The sequence below is a fragment of the Toxotes jaculatrix genome, chromosome 19 (genome assembly GCF_017976425.1).
Source record: "Toxotes jaculatrix isolate fToxJac2 chromosome 19, fToxJac2.pri, whole genome shotgun sequence".
NCBI lineage: Eukaryota > Metazoa > Chordata > Actinopteri > Toxotidae > Toxotes > Toxotes jaculatrix.
Genome location: NC_054412.1, coordinates 4,765,803 through 4,787,651, shown reverse-complemented (window position 1 = coordinate 4,787,651; position 21,849 = coordinate 4,765,803). Strand labels below are relative to the sequence as shown.

The following is a 21,849-nucleotide window of genomic DNA, read 5'->3' as shown; positions in this document are numbered from 1 at the left end:
TGTGGAAAGTCTGCACCTATTCTGCATTTGTGGTTCACAGTCGCTGCAGCACTGAAAATGATATAACAGGTGTGCAGCACAAACGGAATTAATCTCATATGAGAAACTCCTGAGACCCCCCGATGGCTTAAACATGACAAGATTTAAATTCTTTTCAAACAGTTCTTAAAGGAGGAGCAGCAGACAAGCAACAGTCTAAATTCTATTAATTCTGCCTGTGACTAGCAAATGTTAAAACTAAAACTTGAATTTAGTCACTACACAAAAAATCTTTAATCATTAATATCGAACTATCTATCCTCACCTGGGTGGTGTCAACAGGGGTGGGGATGAAGGAAGCCTGAGAGAGGAACTGAGTGGTTCCCAGCAGGTCACGGACCCCGTCATGGTCTCGCTTGTACTCCTTCACAGGTTCTACGTGCATCTTCTCTTTGGGCAACAGAGCCTCATAGCATGGAGAGTAACCAGCGGGCGGCAGGAACTTGAAATCTCCATGGCGTCCACCCAACAGGAAACGGACCCTGAGATGAGAAGTTATATAATATTGTTTCAGGTTATATAATTATATTTCAACTCTTAACTTCACTTTGAGTATTTAAAGAGTTTCTTTTTACTTACTTTTTCAGTAAACTTTGAAACCAGCACTTTAAACAACACACAGCACTCTACACCTGTCACTGTATAATGCCAGGGCTGAAGTAAAGCCACCCAAAGGCGGGGATTATCCACCTGCTATGCTGATATAAATCGTTATGTCATAAAATCATTTTGCTCTTTGTAAAAGATAATATTAATCTGATTAAAGTTATAAGAAGATAGGGCTTTTAAGGGAAAGATCATTTTTCTTTGAAAATATTTTTTTTCTGTGGGTAACTTCTTGCCTCACGATAATCACTGACTGGAGGTCAGTTCAGTAGCCTTTTAATTTAACACTACATCACTGCCTGATATCTAAAGATACAAAGGCTGACAAATTGTAATTGCATCTCAAGTATAAAAACACCCCCAGCCCAAAAAATGAAAATGAACATCTCTGTTCTGGAGTGCTTCTTCATCTTCTTTCCCGATTATAAATGCAGAGCCTTACTTGACACCTGCAGAGAAGCTGACAACGGGGAAGAAGAACCCGTCTATATTGAAGTCCTCGAACATGCCCTGGACAGGCTGCCCGTTGATCCTGAAGGACATGCTGGGCGCACCCAAATCCAGACAGCAGCTGACCACATCGTCTGAGTTCAGCAGGTGCTGGTTAATGGAGGCCACGGCCCTTGGGATTCGGCCTAGACAACAGCGGGCAGAAACAGAGAGGGAGGATGGATGTGGCTGTTTCAGCTGCAAAGTCATTGTGAATGTAGGGCAGGATGATTGGCGAGGAGAAGAGATGGGAGCGAGGAGGTGGCGAGATGGGTGATGAGTGCTTTAAAGGGGATGACATGAATTGGATGAAGGGATCGTTTCGTAGATTTCGAAAGTTAGGGAGCTGAAATTGGTGTTATTAAGGTGAGAGCAGAGAACAGGGGGCATTCAAAGGACTTAAAGCCCTAAAGAACCAAGTTGGCATTTGGCTGCACAAACGCACACAACTGACTAGTTACTTCCTCTTATACAGGCAGAGAACAAACCTACATATGTCCAATCAGGTGGCCTTCAATGATAGGCTTTGCAGTGTGTTCAAGTGCAACTTAAAGACGTAAGGTGTGTGAACCAAAGTCCTTAGGGAAGGTACAATATGTGAAGAAGTGAAGGAGGGGGGAGGGAACTACTCAAAGAGGTGTGTCAGGTGGAGGTTGGATGGTGGAATTTTATATCACTGTCAGTGCTGTGACTTTGTCCTTCACTATGGGGAAAATGAAAAAAGCAACCTAGAGAGAGGACAAACTATTTCCAAGTCTGTATGAAGTTTTCTTTTTGAATTGTACAGAATAACCAACCCACAATTACTTGACTGCAGAGGGGCAAATTAATATAAAAAGATCGTATAAGATCAGATCATTAGGTAAACATTAAGCTGAGATGCTTACCTGACCAGAGGTGAAGTCCATCAAAACTGTAGGAGTACAGGTCATCCCCAACACCGTTGCCTCCCCATCCCTCTCCCCCACCAGGGTACGGAGCGTAGCCTTTAGTGTTGGCCCAGCCCACCCTCAGGTGGGTCGGCTCTCCGGTGACAAAGTGGTCCACCTGGTCGATCACCAGCTCAAAATACCACTTCTTGTACTGAGCCGACCCTTCAGCAATGCCCAGGAAGATGTTTGGTCTCATACTGGAGGTGAAAACAGAGGACAAAGAAGATGGTATGATGCAAAGTAGTAGTTCTTCTGAGAATAAAGAGTCATTAGGATATAACACTTCCCTTTCCCTTTTTTTTCCCTACCTGTGAACATCATTGACCAGTCGAGTCTGAAGCAGCAGGTCCCTTTTGGGAAGAAGGTTGTCACAGATCAGATTTTGATTGGCTCTCACTGCCACCCCATTACAAACGCAGAGGGAACACAGCACATCAAGAATCTGAAAGAGAGAGAGAAAAACCAGTTCACAACTGTGTCTGGCATTTTTATTGCTCTCTTTTTATAATGAGAGCAATAAAACAAACAGATACAAGTGCATTCACAAACCCCAACATGTAAATCCACGCCTTATTTCTCAGTGACATTATGGGCTACTCAATCGGACTCTCTGAATGCTGCAGGGCCTGTAGTGCAGAGATCTGTATATAGTGATCTCAAGTCAACTGGGCTGTAGACTTCCACCTGCCACTCATGATCAACAGCTGTTGTTTACGAGGATGCCCTTTCATGCCCAGAACAATTTATGGAGTAAATATTAAGAGTCTGTGACATTTAATACTGCATGTAAAACACATGGCTGCAATGTCAACAAACACAACACGGCCATTTGATATAAGGCCTCAGTCACGGCCATGACAAAGATTTACATACATTGTTTTTTTAGCATTCCAGCTTGTTAGCTTGACCCTTGTTCAACGGTGATTGAAGTTTTATGAACTTACGTAAACACGTTCATATGTAAAAATATTGCTGAAATCACTAGTGCCACAGGAAGGTTTCTGCAAGATATCTGTATTTTTACAGCTAGGTACTACATATTATATAGATTTACCAAAGCAAAAGCTGAAGTTCAACACGGTGAGGTTCAGCTCTTTCTTCACCAAAATATGGCAGGTAGTTAGTATCGTATTTCTTAGCCATGCTAGCAGCGTGACTCTTGAGATGGAAATCTGTCGGTTGGTCCCAACACTTTGGCCCGGAGTAAAACATCTCAAACATACATGCACATGTTAATAATAGTTACCCATGGAGACTTAAGAGCTCAAAACAGGAATCAAAGTAAATAACTACTTAGTCTGAAAACATCCATTTTGCTCATTTTTTTGGTACTGCGCTCATATTTCTGCCCACCTTGTGGTTGCGTCCATGCTTGTAGAGCAAAGAGATGATGGATTTAATGTGCCCTCTCTGGATGATGTTCAGAGCCTCTGGGCTTTCTACCAAGATACAGTGGAGGACTTCCAGGATTCCTAAGAGGGTGCACAAAATATTTGTTATTTTCAGAAAAAATGTGGATTAAACAGACCGTATCTTAGCATCAGTGGAGATATTAGTTCTGATATGCAGTGTAATGCTGTAAGGGTTTGGGGCTTTTTCCAAGCTTTCAACAGAGGATCAGAGAAAAAAAAAAAGTGTTTCTCATTATACCTGATGAAGATTCCAGTCTCTCCAGTTTGCTGATCAACCAGTCCAAGTTGCGGGAGAACTGGGTGCAGTTGTTCCTGTTCCCACGAATCAGTGAGGCTGAACAAAGGACAACGTTTTTACAAAGGTTTAATGAAAATACACATGAGGTTTAGAAAAGACATTAATGGTATGGGTAATATGGGTATTAAATTAGATCCCAGCAGCTGACTGGGAGATGAATGGATGTTGCAGACAGTTTAACTTTTAATGAAAAACAGTCAATTTTCCTGTGAACATAAAGCCGCCGTCTGACATCTTCGGTCCACAGGTTCATATTAAAATTCATTAAATCTCTGAAACCACCTGACACTTTTTGCTATAATGAAGTCTTTCTGACAGAAAATACATGTGAAAGACTTTGAAGCCAAACTGAAGTCAGGAGATCTATGATCTATAAAAAGTTGAGGTGTGTTCCCTGGTGCCCTTTCTCTGCCACCGTGGTGACATTAAGAAGTCTCCTTATTACTTTATTATCTCATTTTTTACCATTAGGATTCAGGGACACCAGACTGATAATGCGCGTGAAACAATTTAACAGCACTTTGTGCCAAAGGAATACTGATGGGTGTCTAATCTCTTTTAATTCTGCCTTTTCAGGAAAGCTATCTTTCAATATGAACACGGGGGTAGTGCCACACCACAAGGCAAGGGCAAAGGAGTTCACTGCGACTGATGTGAATGTGAAATTAAGAGTCAGAGACAGAGAGGAGAACCTGAGGCTACGCAGACTACAGATTTCAAATTATGGTTATATTAGCATACGCTGCATTAAGTAATACAGAAGACAGAGCTTTCAGTAATAATAACTCCGGAATCAACCAAGTCATCTCATTACAAGAAAAGCTGTCCTGGTTTTTTCATGTTTGAATAGAATAAATGATATAAATTTAAAGAAACCCATACCATTAATTACCTACACAATGTATTATAATACATAATAGTAACTTAACTCTTAACGCCCTCTGAAACTTTTTTTTTTTCATCTGACCTGAACTTCTCGCCTTGCTGTAGTGATGGACAGGAGTCCTACAGTACCCTGTGAAATCACTGTTGGGTGTGGTTACAGGTGCAAAAGAGCACACTTCTACACCTAGGGGTGTGGTCAGAGGTCCACATCTTCATCCTTAAAAAGGTAAGCTGACCACCTGGATAATTTTTTATAGTTATTATAGAGTTATTATGGTGAGCAGAGGAGGTCAGGACAAACAAGACCGCTGCACAATTCATCACATTAAACCCACTTCACCAGACTGCCTTTGCACCCTTGTGGATGACCCCTCTGTGGGGAAGGCTAGAGTGCACTCCGAGGAGTGTATTTGTGGGTTTTGAGCGTGTGTGTGTGTGCGTGTAATGTGTGTGCATGTGGGAGTACATGCTGGGGAGGTGATGATGATGAATATAAGAGCAGTCAAGGTGAGCCGAGGGGAAGCTGTTGATGGGAAAGCTCCAATGACAGCAAAACAAACTACCTAAGAAAAAGTTGTCCAAAATGAAACTTTTCAGGGTCAAAGCTTTAGTATTCATGACTCAACGCAGGCCCTGAGAGAACGGGATAATGCCAGCACCTGCAATGGCTGGCATTTTGTTAATGATGCTATCATTTTCTTCAAATATTCAAATGAACGCTTTTTAATGTGTCCACGCCGCTTTCCGAGAAGGATGTGACCTCGGTGGAGGGCAGGGCAGATTGTACAAAAAGAATACAAGACACATTCTGTTTTTGCCTCCTGCTCTACTCCCTTGTCACAAATAATAACAAATAAATGTCATGTAAAGGCTGTCACCAGCTGTGAACTCCAGATGTGGCATTCAGGAAACAAGCGGGGTGGAGGGAGTTTATGGAGGAGAAAGGAAGGAGGGAGGAGACGAAAGCAGGGGAGATAAGAAGTGAAGAGGTATGAAGTGTAAAGGGGAGGAGGAGAATTCAGTGACGACAGCGAGGGAAGATTAATACTGCATGTCTACCCAGGGTCAACAGCTGACAGCACTGACAGAAGATGTGGATATTTCACGTGATCCATCGCTCAGACCTGCTTACCCAGGAGCTCATAGAGGAGGTTGAGAATGTCCTTCCAGGCAGCGCCTGCCTCCTCCCCAGCCATCTCTCCAAAGTGGGCAGCACTGTTGTACAGGTTCATTCGGTCAATGCATTTGGACAAGAGGGTCAGCATCCCCTGAGAAAATTTTACAAAAGAAATCAAAGGTTATTGATATAAATAATCTTCACCTCATGACACCAGAAGCATATTTCTTTTTATAACAAGACGTTAAATATTGTTTTATAAACCACCACTAAAGAATGTGGGAACAAATAACACATTCCAATGAAGGTAAGAAACATAGTAGAAACATTTTAGGGGATTAAGAGTTTGTACAACAGGATCCAAGTTTATTTCAGAACTTATACTCTCTGTGGTCACCACTAATACTAACATTAAAAAATAAGATCTTCAGTACCCAAAGGACAAATTTTCTTGCACAGAGATGAAGCAATAAATGCAGAATTAACGAACATCTGTGACCTCCATCAAAAGTATTCTGAACAAAAGCCATATTTTATAACATCAATGGTCTCAGCTGCCATCTTGCTATGCCAAAGCTGCTCCAGTGGCTAAAGAAGCATCTATTGCTTCGTCAAGGATTTAAACCGCCATCACACAGCATCTTTAAAATCAACATGAGCTTGATGCCTCCACTTTATCCACTCTCACCTCCTCTTTGAAGAGGTCTTGACGTTTGATGAGTGAACGGAGAAGACACTGTTTCTCCTCGTGCTCCAACTCGGAGTCCGGCTGCTTGAAGTACTCAATCAGATCGTTCAGTGTTTGCAGCACCTCTTCAACGTACCCAGCCACCGCTGTGGACTCACCCTCTGCAGTGCTGTCCAAAGCCCTGGAGGGAAGGACAGGGAAGATCAAGAAGGAGAAGCTGTAAAGCTTGAAACAGACCAAGCAAGAACGAACACTGTGTTAGTGTTTTGTCACCCTGTCATTACTTGATGAAGTTGGTGAAGAGCAACGTGGTGTTGCGGATGATGCGTGCGGCCCGAGACTCCTCATGCTGACAGCGCTGCAGGGTCAGCCCGTCGTCCGTGTGGCCCTCAGAATGTAGGCAGGCCTAGACCAGGAAACAGAAATACACATTTTACTATTACGGAAGGAACCACATACTCCAACAACAACACAATCAGTTTTATAAAGCCAAAACACAGCCAGACAGCCAAACGTCCTTTTGTCCCCTGAGTAATATCTGAGACAAACTTTGTATACATTTTTACAATACGTACTGATAATGAAAGATGCATAAAAACAACAGCCTGGTCTCATTATTGCTCCTTGATTAGAAGGTATAAAGCTTTAGCAGATATTATATAAGATATTGACCCAGAAGCTACATGTATACGAGAAGCCATTTCAGTATGTAATGGGTAAGTGTGAAGGGTGAGTCTCCTGTAGATTGGGTGTCTACACCTCCACCGCTCAATGAAACCTGACTCAAGGGGGCAAGAGGATTTAAGGGTAGACTACGCATCACCTCCAACGCGTCAGGTGCATTGGCATGTTGCCAAGGCTGCAGGGACTGCCTGGCACCAGCATGAGATGGTGTTCGATGTCCCTGGAGGTGTGCCCGGCGATGAGCAGCGTTCATTTGCCGCCCTAATCCCCCCCGTCTCACCCAAAACTAACTGTCACCCTCCATGTGGCCCATTATCACATTTAAGTGGGTCGCGACATCATTTGCGCAGGATAGGTGGGTGTCAGGAGAGAGGAGCTGTGTCATGAATATCCAGGGTAGACAACGTTTTTCAGTAGAGAGAAAGAAAAATATCTGACTGGGTGGGGCAGGTGTTCACATGGCCATATGACCCACTGGTTTGACTGGGTGTGATTTTCTAACGTGCACATAAGCTTCGAGGTGTTATAGATAAGCAATAGCAGGTATTCGGGGTCTTACACTTAATACATAGGTACAAAGACGCCAGATATGATAGACACAATTATTTATAATTATTTGTATAATTTCGAAAGAAGTTTCATCGTACTTACCCTTCTTTTCAGGGGCCCCAGGCGAGACGATTTGGCATCAGGTGCCTGGTAAGACAGCCACAGTCCTGTCGCCACATGCATGATGTAGCAGACAGAGTCTCCATACTTGATCTCTGGCACTCCCATGCCATCGATGTCTCTCTTTGGGCCCGAGTCACCCTTTTCCTATAGCAGTCACATTGAGAGGCACACACCGATATTAGCAACTGCACAGAGAGAGAGGAAGCACGCACACACACGGGCTCGAAAAAATGACAAATGAAGATATATTGTGATTAGATATTAATCATAGAGGCAGGTTGAGGAGAGTGCATTCATTGGCCTGCAGGGAGGTTGTCGCCAGCCTCATTAGCTCTGCTACGTTTCTGGCTCAGCAGAGATGGAGAGATGCAGCTGATTGCAGTCGACAGCAAGTAGTGGGGAACATATTAATGCCAATGTTCGACATGGCAAAGCGCTGACCTTTTTACAACTGATTGCCACTGGATTGCATGTACAGTGGGTGGAAGGAAAGAGTTTCTATCTACTGCAGTATATTTACTCCCAGTAATCCTAGAGAGCCTGTGGGTTGTGTGGGAATCCTGATTACTGAGGGCTATTACACTGTGATGTCAGGCATGGGATGGGCTGGAAAATTGAAGCCTCAGAAGTGGACAGCGCTCAGCAGGATTTTATACAGTACCTATTGTAGATAAAAGGATATCTACAGGGACACAGTGGTTCTCTGTAAAGGTGACTCAAAGCATTGTGGTGTTTATGTGGCCGTAACTATTCCCAGAAAGGATAATAACGTAGGATTATTTACACAACAAACAGTAAATCCAAGGATCCATATCTAATATTAATAATCGACAGATTTGGGTAGAGGCTCTCAAAACGCTTAAAATAGGAAATATTTGCATTATTTTGCTTTAAAACAAGATTAGGAATCAAAGTCATGGGATCACAAGGGGGCAGCAAGAAATCAAACCGCGATCTGTGATCTTGTGTCAACTACATTGAAAGTGCACAATTTAGAAGAAGTAAACGCAACATTTCTGATCATCAGTAAAATACCTATTTTAAGTCTGAATTTCAAGTAAGCCATGTGCTCCTTTCTCAGAGTTATTTTTGGCAGTGAGACTTTATTTTTGGAACACAAGCTATTAAAACTGAAGAACTGAAGCACCCTCAGAGTGAAAGAGAGTTCAAAACAGAGAGAGTGAGATAAAAAAAAAGAAAAAAAAAGATGGGTAATTGGGGGGAAGAAATAACCAAAGGCAAGAGAAAGAATACAAATTAGGTATCCTGAAAATACCCCAATGTATTACAGTGAATCTTAATACTGTAGTGGTGATGCTAAATTTCCCTTGACTTCCTAATTGAAAATGCCTATAACCCAGCCGACCGGTTGACAACTTGCTCCAGCATTTACAGTGCTGTCTACTCAGCAGCTGTGAAAAGGTCAATTTCTTGTGGCAAGCCATGAGCTCACTGAGAGTTTACAGGCCCATCTCAGGAGCACGAAGTAGTCAGGGGACTATATTTTGAATTCTCTTTTAATGGGGTAGGTTCACCAAGAACATTTATTTACATTAACACCCAGGGCAGCTTTCAGATGGTGTAACTGCCTTGCTCAAGGCACAGTACATCAGAGCTAGTAGTAAAAAAAGAATAATTAAATTATGTTTGTACAGGAAAAGGGAGCACTGACCTTGGAGGCCCTGAAGCAGAAGGCGGTGGCCGTGGTGTCGGACTTCTCCCTGTCCTGCAGGACCAGTCCACGGTCCTCGGTCAGGGCCAGATAATGGCCAGTGGAGAGGTGACGGAGTCTGAAGGCCTGGCCCCACCGGATGTGGCTACCGCTCCAGCTAAACACAGAGAACAATATCAGATTCTTCTGAGCTCTAAGGCAGATAATGTATGAATATGAATATTCTGTTCCTCAGTCTCTGGCTGAGCCAGAGCTGCTGTGTACAAGGGCGAGGTATCGAAACCCCAATACTTCTTTGATATTGACTGAAATGTGTTTACTGTCTGTCTGTGCAGCTTAACTTTCTCTACAAAGTAGAGTAGAAAACACTGTTCAAATACCCTCCCTAAGCCAAAAAGGAGAGCATGTGCCTTACTAGATGCACCTGTGCCATTTCAAAGTGTACAGACTCTGACAGGCAGTCCCAGTGAGAGCTGGCAGACGATGTGACCGGGGGGAAATTGCGTGGGTGGCCAGTTAAAGAAAGAGAAGAGGGGAAGAAGAGGGAGGGTGATAGAGAGCGAGAGAGAGAGAGAGAGAGAGAGAGAGAGAGAGAGAGAGAGAGAGAGAGAGAGAGAGAGAGAGAGAGAGGTAGATTGAAAGGGATGGTAAACAGAACCTCGCATTCTGGAGGACTCTGCCGACTAATTGGTAGTGGCAGCTCAGAGCAGAGGGAGGAGAGGTTTGTATATAACCTACAGTACGGTAGCTGTGACATTTGTACATAAAAAATTCCTTTTATTCTTCATGAAGAGATGATCCCACTCAAAAGAGAGAACTCTTTCATGTATTTCTGAGAGAAATCTATGTCAGGGCTTTCTGTTATTTACTTTCCCCACTGTACTTTATTCAGTATGTATGTGTGGGTATTCCAGTCTGATCTCACCTGATCCTGAGAGGCTCCAGTCTCCACAGCGAGCGGGCCTTAGACCCTCCCTTACCCGCCTCATAGTTGACTATCCTGGAAGCAAAAAGACAGAGGAGGAGGTTACTGTTAAGTTAAAGTGGGAATAAAATAACTCCAATAGTTCCTGTTACTGCTGCAGTCCTAACACAGGGAGAACCAATAACGCTGATTAAATCTCACCGCTCAAGCATTTGGACAAGAAATTCTTCTATGGTTGATTGAACTTTTGCAGAGCAGCAGACCATAGCTCCACTTTATTAGTTTATTAATAAATGCATTAATTTAGTTCTAATTTATTTCTACTTACTATGTAAATTCTTGCCCATAATTCGCTCAGTGAATGACACTAAAAATTAAGCAGACAACCAACACAGAAAACTTAAACCTGTCTCTATACCCCTTTAACTAGAGGGAAATACATGTCTTTATGAATTAGTGAACTGCAGTTATTATCCACTTACCTCTGCTCCTCCTCACTCTTGTCTGCTCCAGGGATGGTCAAGCTCTCATCATGCCCGTGACAAAGACGAATCACATGTCCACCAATCAAATATCCTAATAGGACAAGAACAATATAGGGTTACAAGATATTTGATTTCCTTTTTGATAATGCAGAAAGTCTCTCTTATGGTTGTGTGGTTGCGCTCTTTCGCAGGGACACCTCAAGAAGTGAATATGTAAATTTAAAGACTGCAACATAAAAATATCGGTTTATTTAACTTAGATGACTTTTCCCTTATTGCTTACATGTCCAGAAGATCATTAGACATAAGGGAGCAATAGTATCTGAAAACAAATTTTAAATGTATTTAGCGGATATTGTGTTATTGTGGTTGCTGCCGTCATGAACTTGCCTACAGCCATGTTGCTTGAAGAGCAGGTAGGCTGGACATTCCACAGAGTTTGCATGAAGGAGGCATCCACCTGGATGTTTCCATTGGAGATGGAGAGGTGCTGCAAGAGAGAAGCGGTTTACACAGGGCTTTAGACAGAAGGGTGGAGACAGCCAGTAAAGTAGTTGTGTTAGCAAGAGGGAAACATAGACAAACACTGAGATTCAGCAGTTCTGCACAGAGGACAGAGACGTCCCAGTGTTGGGATTGTAAAAGATTAAAACAACTTTGTGTCTTTCCTCTGGAGCTGCGGTGTTATAACACTGTGGGCTAAATACCACTGCTGCATCAGTGTTTCTCTATGCAGCAATGTGCAGATAATACTCCACAATAATTCCTTCCAGCAAAAACACTTGGAGCGGCTCCCATTTCCCTACAGGCAGGATTCAGAGGCGAGCGGTGCAACATCCTCGCAAGAGCTAATGTGTTGATTGTGGTACAACTACAGTCATGCATTTATTTATTTATTTTTTGTAATGAGTCTGCCTTGGTACTTAAAAAATGCCCAGTAAACCCTGTATTTCAATCCAACCTTCCCTATGTGTTTACAGATGCTATGGACTGATGGTGTGCTGTGCTTAAAAACATTCCAAACCACTGTGTGGATTACAACTGTAAAACGCCACGTGCACTAGTTCACGCAAATATGATTTTATTTTGTTGTGGCATTTGGGCACCAGGCTTGAACACTAGATGCAGAAGAAAGGGAAACTGCTGACACAATTCAGAGTAACTGGACACATAGAGACAAAGCAACATATGCCTACGTCCTAAAAAGACTGCATCACAAACTCTGTGATTGTTCACAGTAATGGAGGTACTGATTGCTTTTGCTTGAATTTCTGATGTGTCCCATTCTTCAAAAGCTGTGTTTCTGTCAGGCTGTATCAGGTGAAGATTTCCCATTGGAGGAGATGAAAGTCTGGCTCTTTGCCCGTTTTGCTTTAATTGCACATTTCCCTCCCTCAAGGGCCAGAACAGCCACTCGAAGCCAGTGCTCCTCACTCTCCGATGCCTGGCACGTCTCTGTCCCTCCATTTTGCCATTTCTCTCTTTGCCTCTCCCTCTTCCTCTCCCTCTTGAAATCCCCCTCTTCTCTCGCTTTACCAAGTGAGTTAATTGAGGTCGGGTGTATAGCGCTGCATAAGGAAGACAGCATTAACTCTAAGCTCATCAGTCAGATGGATGCCTTCGCTAAAAATAATTTTAAAAAAGAAATTGCACAGAAGGGCTTTACAGGTAATCAGATTTCCATTACAGATAGCAGTGTAAAGTTTTTAAGTTTTCCCCTTGAATTGCCTTGTCACTCTGAAGTTGGCTGAAGTGAGACGGATATCAGAACTATCAGACAGCTATAAAACTTTCCAAAGTGCCTTTTGAGACACACAGTGAACCAAAGCAGATAACTCCAGCTATGTGGGGCGAATAGTATCCAAAAAAAACAACCCCCATTTTTGCGAATTGTACAATTCTTTTCACTCACAACCCTCAAGGAAACCAGACCAAGGAAAATGAGAGATGATACACTGTGCATCGAAAACACAAGACTGTCTGAAAAACAGCAAATATTCATGGGAGAAAAAAACTCTTTTCTTGAAACTGAATGGAGGTCTGCTGATTTAATGAGAACTTTATGAGCTACAATTAGCCCATCATCTGTAACGCTGCCTCCCGCTTTCTGCAGAGGCTTTCCCATGACTGACCACAAGGTAGAATCATCTGAATTGTTTACAGCAACCTGAAAATTTTACTTTGGAATAATAAAATAAAGATGAATGTGATGTGTTCAGCTCTATTACTTTGCATGTGAGTATTTTTTTAAATATATTTTTGGATATTTACATTTTTGTATTAATATAATAATTATCAATTCTACACATTTTCCACTGTATAACCTTTGATTACTTGAGCTTTAAGATTAACAGTGGGGGTTCTCTCCTCTCCAACTTATTGAGGGTGTATTTGTTGACCTGGTAGGCAAGCTGCGTCTACAACTGCAGGGGTAAATAAAGTTTTACTGAAGTGAACTGATAGAATTCTAGCAAAATTAATTATATATTCTATCCAGAAAAGTGCATCAGAGTCTCTGTGTAACTGAAAAACAAGTACTACAGGTTTAGCACAAACAAAAAAACTTCTTTAAACCTTAACTTTCTTATTTTCTTCTCAATTACAGATCAGTTTAAAATGATCTATTGTATTCAGAGACTATTGGACTTACCAAGTATCTCTCTGTTGACACGCTGACAAGAATCAGGTCATCTCCGATGCGGACTTTCTCTCCCTCGGATCTCTGCTTGGACGCAGGGTGGATGGTCCACCAGCAGGCTTCTCCTGTTGACACAAACACATGAAAATATTAATATTAATTGCTGATAGAGTGGAAAATGGCATTTGGGCACATCTATTGTCCAACACAGTCATAAATGTGCCATTTTTCATAGTCCAGACTCTTCTCTGTCGTTAAAGTGACTGTCTGTTCTGAGCAGCAAAAGCATACATATGTCCATCGTCTATAAAAGACTGATGGAGTAGCTGAAGTATTATTCCAACATCATAAAGGCCCTGAAGTATTTCTGTAGTTCAAATGTAGCATTACTGTATACACACAGCACACATGTAGTTACAGTATTTCTCCCATGGGTACTGATTCCATCTCAAGGTTAGGATGACCTGAAATGACCTGTTTATTTAGGAAGACTGAATTCAATTAAAAACAGCAAAAAGCTGAGTGAACTCTGTAAAACGCCAGTTAGTGAGTGATACCGCACCTATTGAATCTTCTTGTAGTCCGACATCGAATGACAGCTTGTCTGTCAGAGATCTTGATGTCTTCAAACAGGTCAAGTACTGGCAAGTGTAAAAAATAAATTAGCATAATTATTGAACCCAAAAATGGTCATATACATTTGCTTCTTGCATCTGCATGTGTCACTACATTTTACTGTAAATTGCATCAAACTGCATTATTGATACTCACCATGCCACTGAAGGAGTGGCGTAGGAGGATGGCATGACCGTAAAGCAGGGTCCGGTGTCCACCCCCCTGACCCGCCTGCCAGGAAATAAACAGGTAATAGATTATTATCATATTCTAGCATTCTTGACCTCTGGACCCGGTCAGGTAAACTGCACGGAACTGAAAGGATCAAGTATCTTTTACTTCGGACCTCCATTCCAAGTGCAAGCAGACAGAGAAAGAGGGAGGGAAACACACAAAAGAAAAACTACATACACAGTCAAACAAACCAACAAACACAAACATGTACAGTACCACACTCATTAGACAGCTTGCCCATTCTTGTGACAAACAAGAATAACTGTGAGGTACGGTTGCAAAATGCCTGAGGAAATGTGAGGAAATAGTTGAGCAACAAAGAATGAAGATGGGATTTTTCTTTCTTCATCACTGCAGCAAAAAAAGAAAGTCATACTTACCCTTTTAATCAACCTCTAGCAGCCGAAGAAAAAAGAAAGGATACCATAAGCAGTGACATCTAAATCATCTCTGTAACAGCAATTTCGATTTGGGTGTTGGTATTGTGAGCTGGATAAACACTACAGATATGTAACAGGCATTACAGCAGTAATGAAGTGAGTTAACTTTTTAATCAACTGAGCATGATTCAGAACTCTTACACATAAGTGCACAGGATTTTCCACCAGGAGAATCTAATACATTTCTGCTAGTTTTCTGAATTTCTTTTTTTCTTAATGCTGTTTAAACTTTGGATTAATGATAAAAAATTAAATGTCCAGTCCACTTGATTTGACTGGTGGTTAACAACATTTAAACCCCCGACAAAAACAGCTGGGATCAAGTCCAAGGACACTGCTAACCACTGTGCTGCACTCTGAAGTGTTTACCCAGCAAGCAATACATGGAGGATATCCCCTTCCTTGCCCAGTTGTCAGTGTTAATTGGTGTATTTGCGCTTCGGGTCACATTTAAACTGACCTAAAGGTGATTCCCAACTGTCCCCCAAATCTGACCCTAAGCTGCTTCTCTCTTGGATTCCAAGTCTCTCCCAGGTGGCTTGTATAAGACAGACAAAAAAGGAAACTGTGGCTTCGATCAAAAGAAAAATGGGAAGAGTATCTAGCAACAGCTGGGAGTGAGGGAGGGGGTACAGAGAGAGAGCGCCAGCCTGTATTTCAGGCCTGCTGTCATGCTGACACATCACTGCCAGGAACTGTGACCTTTGGTTTGTTGCTCCTCTTGTTGTAAGTACTGTATCCTAAACAGCCTGGAGTGCATTTGAGTTAGAAACGAAGAAAGTCTGTGCAGATGTGTCTATATGCATATGTGCTGGGGGAGGAGGTGTAAGCTGTATCTTGATCAATTCTCCAAGTTTGTTTTTTTTTTTTTTTTTTAATTCGAACAGGCTCATCAATTAACCTCTCCTGTTTAGTTATGAAGACATAACTCAATACAAAAATTAATCGTATGCTGTGGTACAGTTGGTTTTTCACTCCATGCAAGCACTCCAGAACAGAACATTGTGCAGTCTGACATTAGTGTACCACCAAAGTTAAATGCAGTATAATCAATATAACGTACTATTCAGCTAATAGATCTGATGCAGGCCATCATAATCATTGATTGCTTAGTTATCCAAGCGGAGCACCCATTTGAAGCATCTGATAGCAAACTGAGTTGCTTATGGTAAGTATATTTTAAAAAACAAAACCACCAGGGGGCAGGTGAATATCAGAGAATCAGAGAATTCAACAATGGGGGGCAGCTTGCTTATGTATACCTAGCTAGGTAAATATGCATGAACTTTTTCTAGACATTCTGTGGTAGAGAGAATTTATGCGCCATCTTGGAATTCATCGGTCCGAATTTAACTGTGCTCTCTCTGGTTCCAGCTTTGTTAACTTACTTTCCAACCGCCGGGCACCGACGTGAATTCCCCCGAAATGCCATTGAGGTTTTCACCTGCCCAATAGTGGGTTTGTGTTCTCGCGTTCTTGTTCTATGAAAGGGTACTCGAAAGATACCAACGTATGTTACCTCCGCATCTCATACCACGGTCAGTTTTGTGTATATGATTTATTGTTACCTGTTTTGCTGTCGCGGGTTTGAAAGAGTGTCAGAGAACATAACAACAACAACAACACTGTGGTATTTCCACAGGTAACAAGCGTCGGCATGACAATCGTAGCCGGCGTTGCCAAATTTGACTGACCGGAAGTAGCTTAATCTGTGCAGGAAACCAATCGTCGCAAAAAAAAAAAAAAAAAAAAAAAAAAAAAAAAGAATTTCATTTAGAATTTTTTTTATTAAGTTATTTTTTACTAAGTGTTTTCAACAATGCAACATGTAAAACGCATCTTCACTTATATTAATACAGTTTCCAAAAAAAAAAAACAACAACAAAAAAAAAAAAAAAAAAAAAAAAAAAAAAACAGGAAGTATTTTGTTGTCATGAACTCAGTCGGTTAAGCTAGTAGCCACAACATGAGCCCGTTTTAGAGACTTAGTTTTTTACATTTGGGAAAGTTAAGACGCCGAATTCGCTGCTAGCAGTTTCACTGTGCTGTGCACCCATGGATGTACTGACAACTATCACTTTATCACTGAAGAAAACATGAAAGAACGACGTTTCTCAGGCAAGTTCTGCTGGTATAAGGAGCGAGCGCGCCCCCCATTGATTTATAACCGTGTTAATGGGCATTTATTAGAATATAAAAATGTGTGTGTTATGTCTGTGTGTTCAGGTTTGGCAGATCTGAGTTATGATTTATGACACAATTTGTGGCAATCCGGCGTTGAGAGTTTTAAAATAGCCTACTGTCCCTCCATGAGCTGTGCCTCAGTGCCACTTTTTTTTTTCAGTCCAGTTAAAGAAAAGGGACCCCAACTGGCTTTACTTGATAAATAACTGATGATGATCACAGAATATATTATTGATTTACTTTCTGTTAATAGTTTTAGCAGTCCTGTTATGGGCCAGAAGCGCTGTCAAACTATTCCAAACTATCTCCTAAGCACTTCTTTAATTTTTTGTGCCAGATTGGCTTTATAAGATTCAGTATGTGCGGTCTCTTTGCCAGAGCCATTACCTCAAACCATGACTAAGTAATTTACCTAAATGTTCACTTCATATCAATAGCTTATCTTATATGGAACAGCCTGAGGATGTGAAATGGCACACTAATCAATTTTTCAAGGCCATGGAGAAGAGATTCATGCCAGACTCATTTGCTAAGTACCATCAGATATATTAATTCTCATGTACATATTCAATGCCCTGTCCTTCAAATGTGGATAATGAGACCGAGATTGTGCACCATTTGCTTTACATTTATTTCATTACAGCCCATTAAGATATAGTTTAATGTACACTGTGATGTATTATACATGACAGTTACAGTTAAAAAAAAAAAAAAAAAAACATATTCTAAAAAATCAAAAACCACAGATGGGAAAATATGAAACACCGTGTAGAGTGTTGGCAGTCCAGTGTGTTGTGTGAGTTGTATGAGGCACAGATACATAGTTCTTGAATCCACTTTGCTCAACACTAGTGCATGTGAACGCTCTGAAATCAGAACTGATTTCAGGACATTTCCTCGAGTCAATACCCTTAAAATGAACTGATGTTAGAGACCAAACCCAGAGAAAACAGAGCAGCACACCCAAACCACAAAGTGAGTTTTCTGCCAACGTGTGGGTTTTTGGATCCTTTCATTTAGATTTAGTAAATTGGATAAATCACGGAAGCTCATTACTACCTCTGGTAAGCAACATTTTGTTGTAATATATTGTATGTATGCATTTTTTAACAGCACAAACATTTAAGCTGTATACTAAGGCTTTTGTTTTATTGCATTAAAAGCAAAAAAAAAGGGGGGGGGCAAAGGAATGCTCTAATGCAAATGAGAAGCAGACGCTATCACTTGAAAGTGCTTGCACACTTGTGCACAAAGTAGTCTTCAAAGAGGTCAGGCAAAACATTTGACTCATGAGCACAAGGTGACAGCATCAATGGATGTCTATTTCAAGATTGTCATAAGTTAAAGTTCAGAGACATCTGCGACAAGCAAATTGATTATCCCCAGACTGGCTGAGGGAAAGAGAATATGTTGGGCTATGGTGAGGTGAAAGCGTAATTTACAAGCCTGAGGGAGTCCGCACAGAAATAAATGTCTTTTAATATCCATTTGCACAATATGTGGTGAGGTGGAAAAATTGAAATGTATTTCCATTAGCTTAATATCCCCCTACAACGCAGTGTCTGTCATGCATTTACAAACTAAATGCTGTACAAGCTATAAATGCAGCTTATATGACAATCAAGAAATAGGCATCACTTCAAGTGAAAGTGCCGAAAGTTAAACCCTTTCGTTGGGCAGTCAGTACATCTGTCATGCACACTGACAACATGATGGATGAATGAACTGATGGACCTACCCATTTTTCATGGTCAGCGCTCTAGTAACACACAAATACAAATGAAGAGAATGTGTTATTGGGATGTATGGCAATCAGTTACACAAATCTGAGAGCAACAATAGAGAGAAATGGGGCCTTTACTGTGGACAGGAAGAGGAGGGTGATTTATTAGCCTTGCTACCAGAGAGTTTGTATTCTAGCCAACATCATGTTGTCTTGCCAAACAAGGCCAGCCAACAATGTTGCACTGTTGAGCACAAAACAAATCTGCTACCCAGGCTAATAACAATGCAGGCCTGACTCTCCAGTGGAGAGGACCCAAGCGGTATACAAAATAAGACACTTAAAGAACCATCTGTGCCAGAGGGCTATGTTGTGCATGAAAGTACAGCGGTAGCCAGAGCAACCCAGCACAGCACACAATTTGGGCTATATTGCGTTAGTTGTTGTGGGATTTTGTACTCAGTTCATCTTGCAAATAGCATGTGATGCTACGTAGTGCTCAGGTTTCCCTACTAGCTACATCTGTACTGCACATCATGCCACCATAGCTTCGCCATCTCTGTTCCAAGAATACTGGTGGTCCGTCCTAAGCATTATCTGATTAATAATACTGCAGTTGAGGAATGCTTTCAAAATAAACATAGACCACGCGTATCCAAAAGGAACAGTGATAGCACCACCATTAAGAAGCAGTTTGCTGTATGTGGTGGTTTGTTCATCCAGATTAAATCCTAGGATGTATTTGAGAATTAAGCACTGTTTTCTCTTTGTTTTTCCCAAAACATATTCGGAGGAAAGGGCTTAGCATTTTATCCAAACAAGGGCGATTTACATCCCTTCCCATGTCCTGACCTCTCCCTTTGGCTCTATAGCTGGAACTGCTGGGTGATGAGATTAAATGACACATGAAATGACTCTGTTAGAGCACAGCAGCACGAGTGAATATGAGCATCTGATAGGGGTTTACACAGCACACGCAGTCCACTGGAGTGCTTCGCTGCTATCGATGACACCCCTGTGGCACTACAGAGAATCCGCCCAATCAAAGATTACTTACCTGCTCTAATAAACGCGCCAAGTGAGCTGCAGTGGAGCCTGGAAGAAGGGGCTCACACTGTTTAGCGTAAATCAAGAGAGCGTGGGGTGAGGAGAGAGGAGGCTGTGGATGCAGCAGAGCACCCACAGATAAACCCCCCCTTCTTTGACCCCCAGCATCCTTTCATTATGAGAGCCTTCTGCTCTCGTTTTGCAAAACAGGAATGTGTTACAGAAAATGAAAAAAGACAACTTCTATTTAGAATTCAATTACAGTTCTTTGTGTTAAAATAGTCCAGGGTATTGCTAGGTGTGGTCTGTCCACTCATCCTAAATTCTACTGGGATTTGATCCAACTTATTTATTGATGTTAAACAATTTCACTTTCACATTCACACAATCAAAATCAAATTTTCCTGCAGAAACAGTTTGAAATATGGGCAGAAAGATCAATTGTCAGTGAGTTATTAAGTATTTGACATTTAAGGCTGAAGTGATGAAGTGAAGAGTTAGGTAACCATTAAGGTGAGATTTCCTTTGTGTTTAAATTCAAAATTATTGACATGAAAAATCATCTATTTTTGCAGGTTCATGACACATTCATGTGAATGTACTTTTCTCCAAGTCGGGAAAGTGGGATTTGAACATTCAACATGACCAAGACCCAGCTCCTGCAGCAGAACCAGCAGGTACTTGCTAATAAGTGTCAGCATCATGTTTTTAAATATTTTTTTATATGACCTGAATAAAAAAAGTCAAAGAGCAGCTCTACAAGATGTGCTTGATCTGACATTAAAAGAGATTTGAAGTACTGCTTCAACAGCTAAAGCATCATGGCTAAACTTGGCCTTGATTTCGTGGCCTCAAAAAAAAAATCCCTGAAATATTTCCAATCTGTCCGGTTTTCAATATTTGAGCTAAGAAGCCCCTTTAAACAGATTCAGAGCATTTTTCCTTCTAGCATTGTCACTGCTCTGCTAATGAGGGATTTATTTTCAAGTTCTTTCAGCTAAATTATTGTGTTGACAATAATAATGTTCCATTATGCTCATTTTAGATCATAGTACATCTAAAAAGCAAAATCATAGAAAGAAAGAATAAAACTAGACTGCGAAAAAAAAAAAAACTCATGGGAATTTTGTGCAACTGGTTGACTACAGATTCACTTGTATGCATGTATGTGTATGCAAGTGTTTGAGTGTGTTTGTGTGCTTAAGACAGGTAGAGGTGGGAGGTTTAGGGGGAAGGAGGAAAGTACTCACCCCTTCGCTGTTCTGCCCAGTGTTAGCCAGCATCTCCTGCAGGGCCCGCACTGACAGGGACTGCTCCAACACAAAGTTACAAATGCACATGTCTGGAGGGACATACTGCAAAATGGAGGAAAAGAAAGGGAAGGAAGTAAGGGGGAGAGAGCAAGGGAAAGAGAGGAGGACAAGAGAACGGAGGGGAAAAAAAACAATTTAAAGTTGAAGAGGCAATGACAAGCTGCTTTAACCAAAAACAGGCTCCTCTCCTGGGTACAAAACAATGTCCCAGGAGCTTATTCTCCTTGAAATTCCTTAACTGTACTTTTGCCCTTTAAGGAAGCATTCAACTTCCCTGGTCTACACTACTCTGATTTATGAGAGGAAAGTACCAGGTAGTACTTGAGTCAGACTTGATATCAAACCTTTCTACAGCTTGAAACCTAAGACTTAGGGACAAAATGGTTTCAGAAATGTTCTTTATAAACATATTTCATGATTCTCACTGACATTGTAAAAGCTGATATGCACAGTGTCCCAGCAGTTTGATGGACTGTGACGTGCTGGTGGTGTCCCAAATAAAAACTGTAATGTCAGCCCAAAGTAGCTCCCAAATGAGGCTCATGAAGGGTCAGTAAATAAATACGGAATTATACAGTTTTGGAAACAACTTCTTGAACTGACATCAGAAAGATATTTAAATATATTTAAATTCTAATTTAGAGTATGAAAAACTAGACATTGTCCTAACTTCTTTTAACTGCCTACATACAGTATATACATGTTTCTATTCCATAAGAACAGCAGGGAGATACAGTACTGTAAAATGGTC

General features: G+C 41.4%; 1 protein-coding gene across 4 annotated transcripts in view; it reads right to left on the bottom strand.

Annotated features, from left to right (window-relative positions):
• The window catches only part of ryr3 (ryanodine receptor 3), a 115,927-nt gene that overhangs the window by 77,108 nt on the left and 16,970 nt on the right, over window positions 1-21,849 (bottom strand). For 2 of the 4 annotated variants that reach the window (XM_041064031.1, XM_041064032.1), the window contains exons 3-21: window positions 21,036-21,140; window positions 18,754-18,774; window positions 14,314-14,388; window positions 14,105-14,183; window positions 13,555-13,667; window positions 11,295-11,394; window positions 10,902-10,995; window positions 10,420-10,494; window positions 9,495-9,651; window positions 7,802-7,966; window positions 6,751-6,872; window positions 6,467-6,647; window positions 5,794-5,929; window positions 3,717-3,812; window positions 3,420-3,538; window positions 2,375-2,508; window positions 2,022-2,263; window positions 1,088-1,280; window positions 305-521 (exon numbers count right to left, since the gene is read on the bottom strand). In XM_041064031.1, coding sequence (XP_040919965.1) covers window positions 305-521; window positions 1,088-1,280; window positions 2,022-2,263; window positions 2,375-2,508; window positions 3,420-3,538; window positions 3,717-3,812; window positions 5,794-5,929; window positions 6,467-6,647; window positions 6,751-6,872; window positions 7,802-7,966; window positions 9,495-9,651; window positions 10,420-10,494; window positions 10,902-10,995; window positions 11,295-11,394; window positions 13,555-13,667; window positions 14,105-14,183; window positions 14,314-14,388; window positions 18,754-18,774; window positions 21,036-21,140 — 2,424 coding nt within the window. The remainder of the gene's footprint in view (window positions 1-304; window positions 522-1,087; window positions 1,281-2,021; window positions 2,264-2,374; window positions 2,509-3,419; window positions 3,539-3,716; window positions 3,813-5,793; window positions 5,930-6,466; window positions 6,648-6,750; window positions 6,873-7,801; window positions 7,967-9,494; window positions 9,652-10,419; window positions 10,495-10,901; window positions 10,996-11,294; window positions 11,395-13,554; window positions 13,668-14,104; window positions 14,184-14,313; window positions 14,389-18,753; window positions 18,775-21,035; window positions 21,141-21,849) is intronic. The other 2 variants (XM_041064034.1, XM_041064035.1) reach the window with 1 other exon arrangement.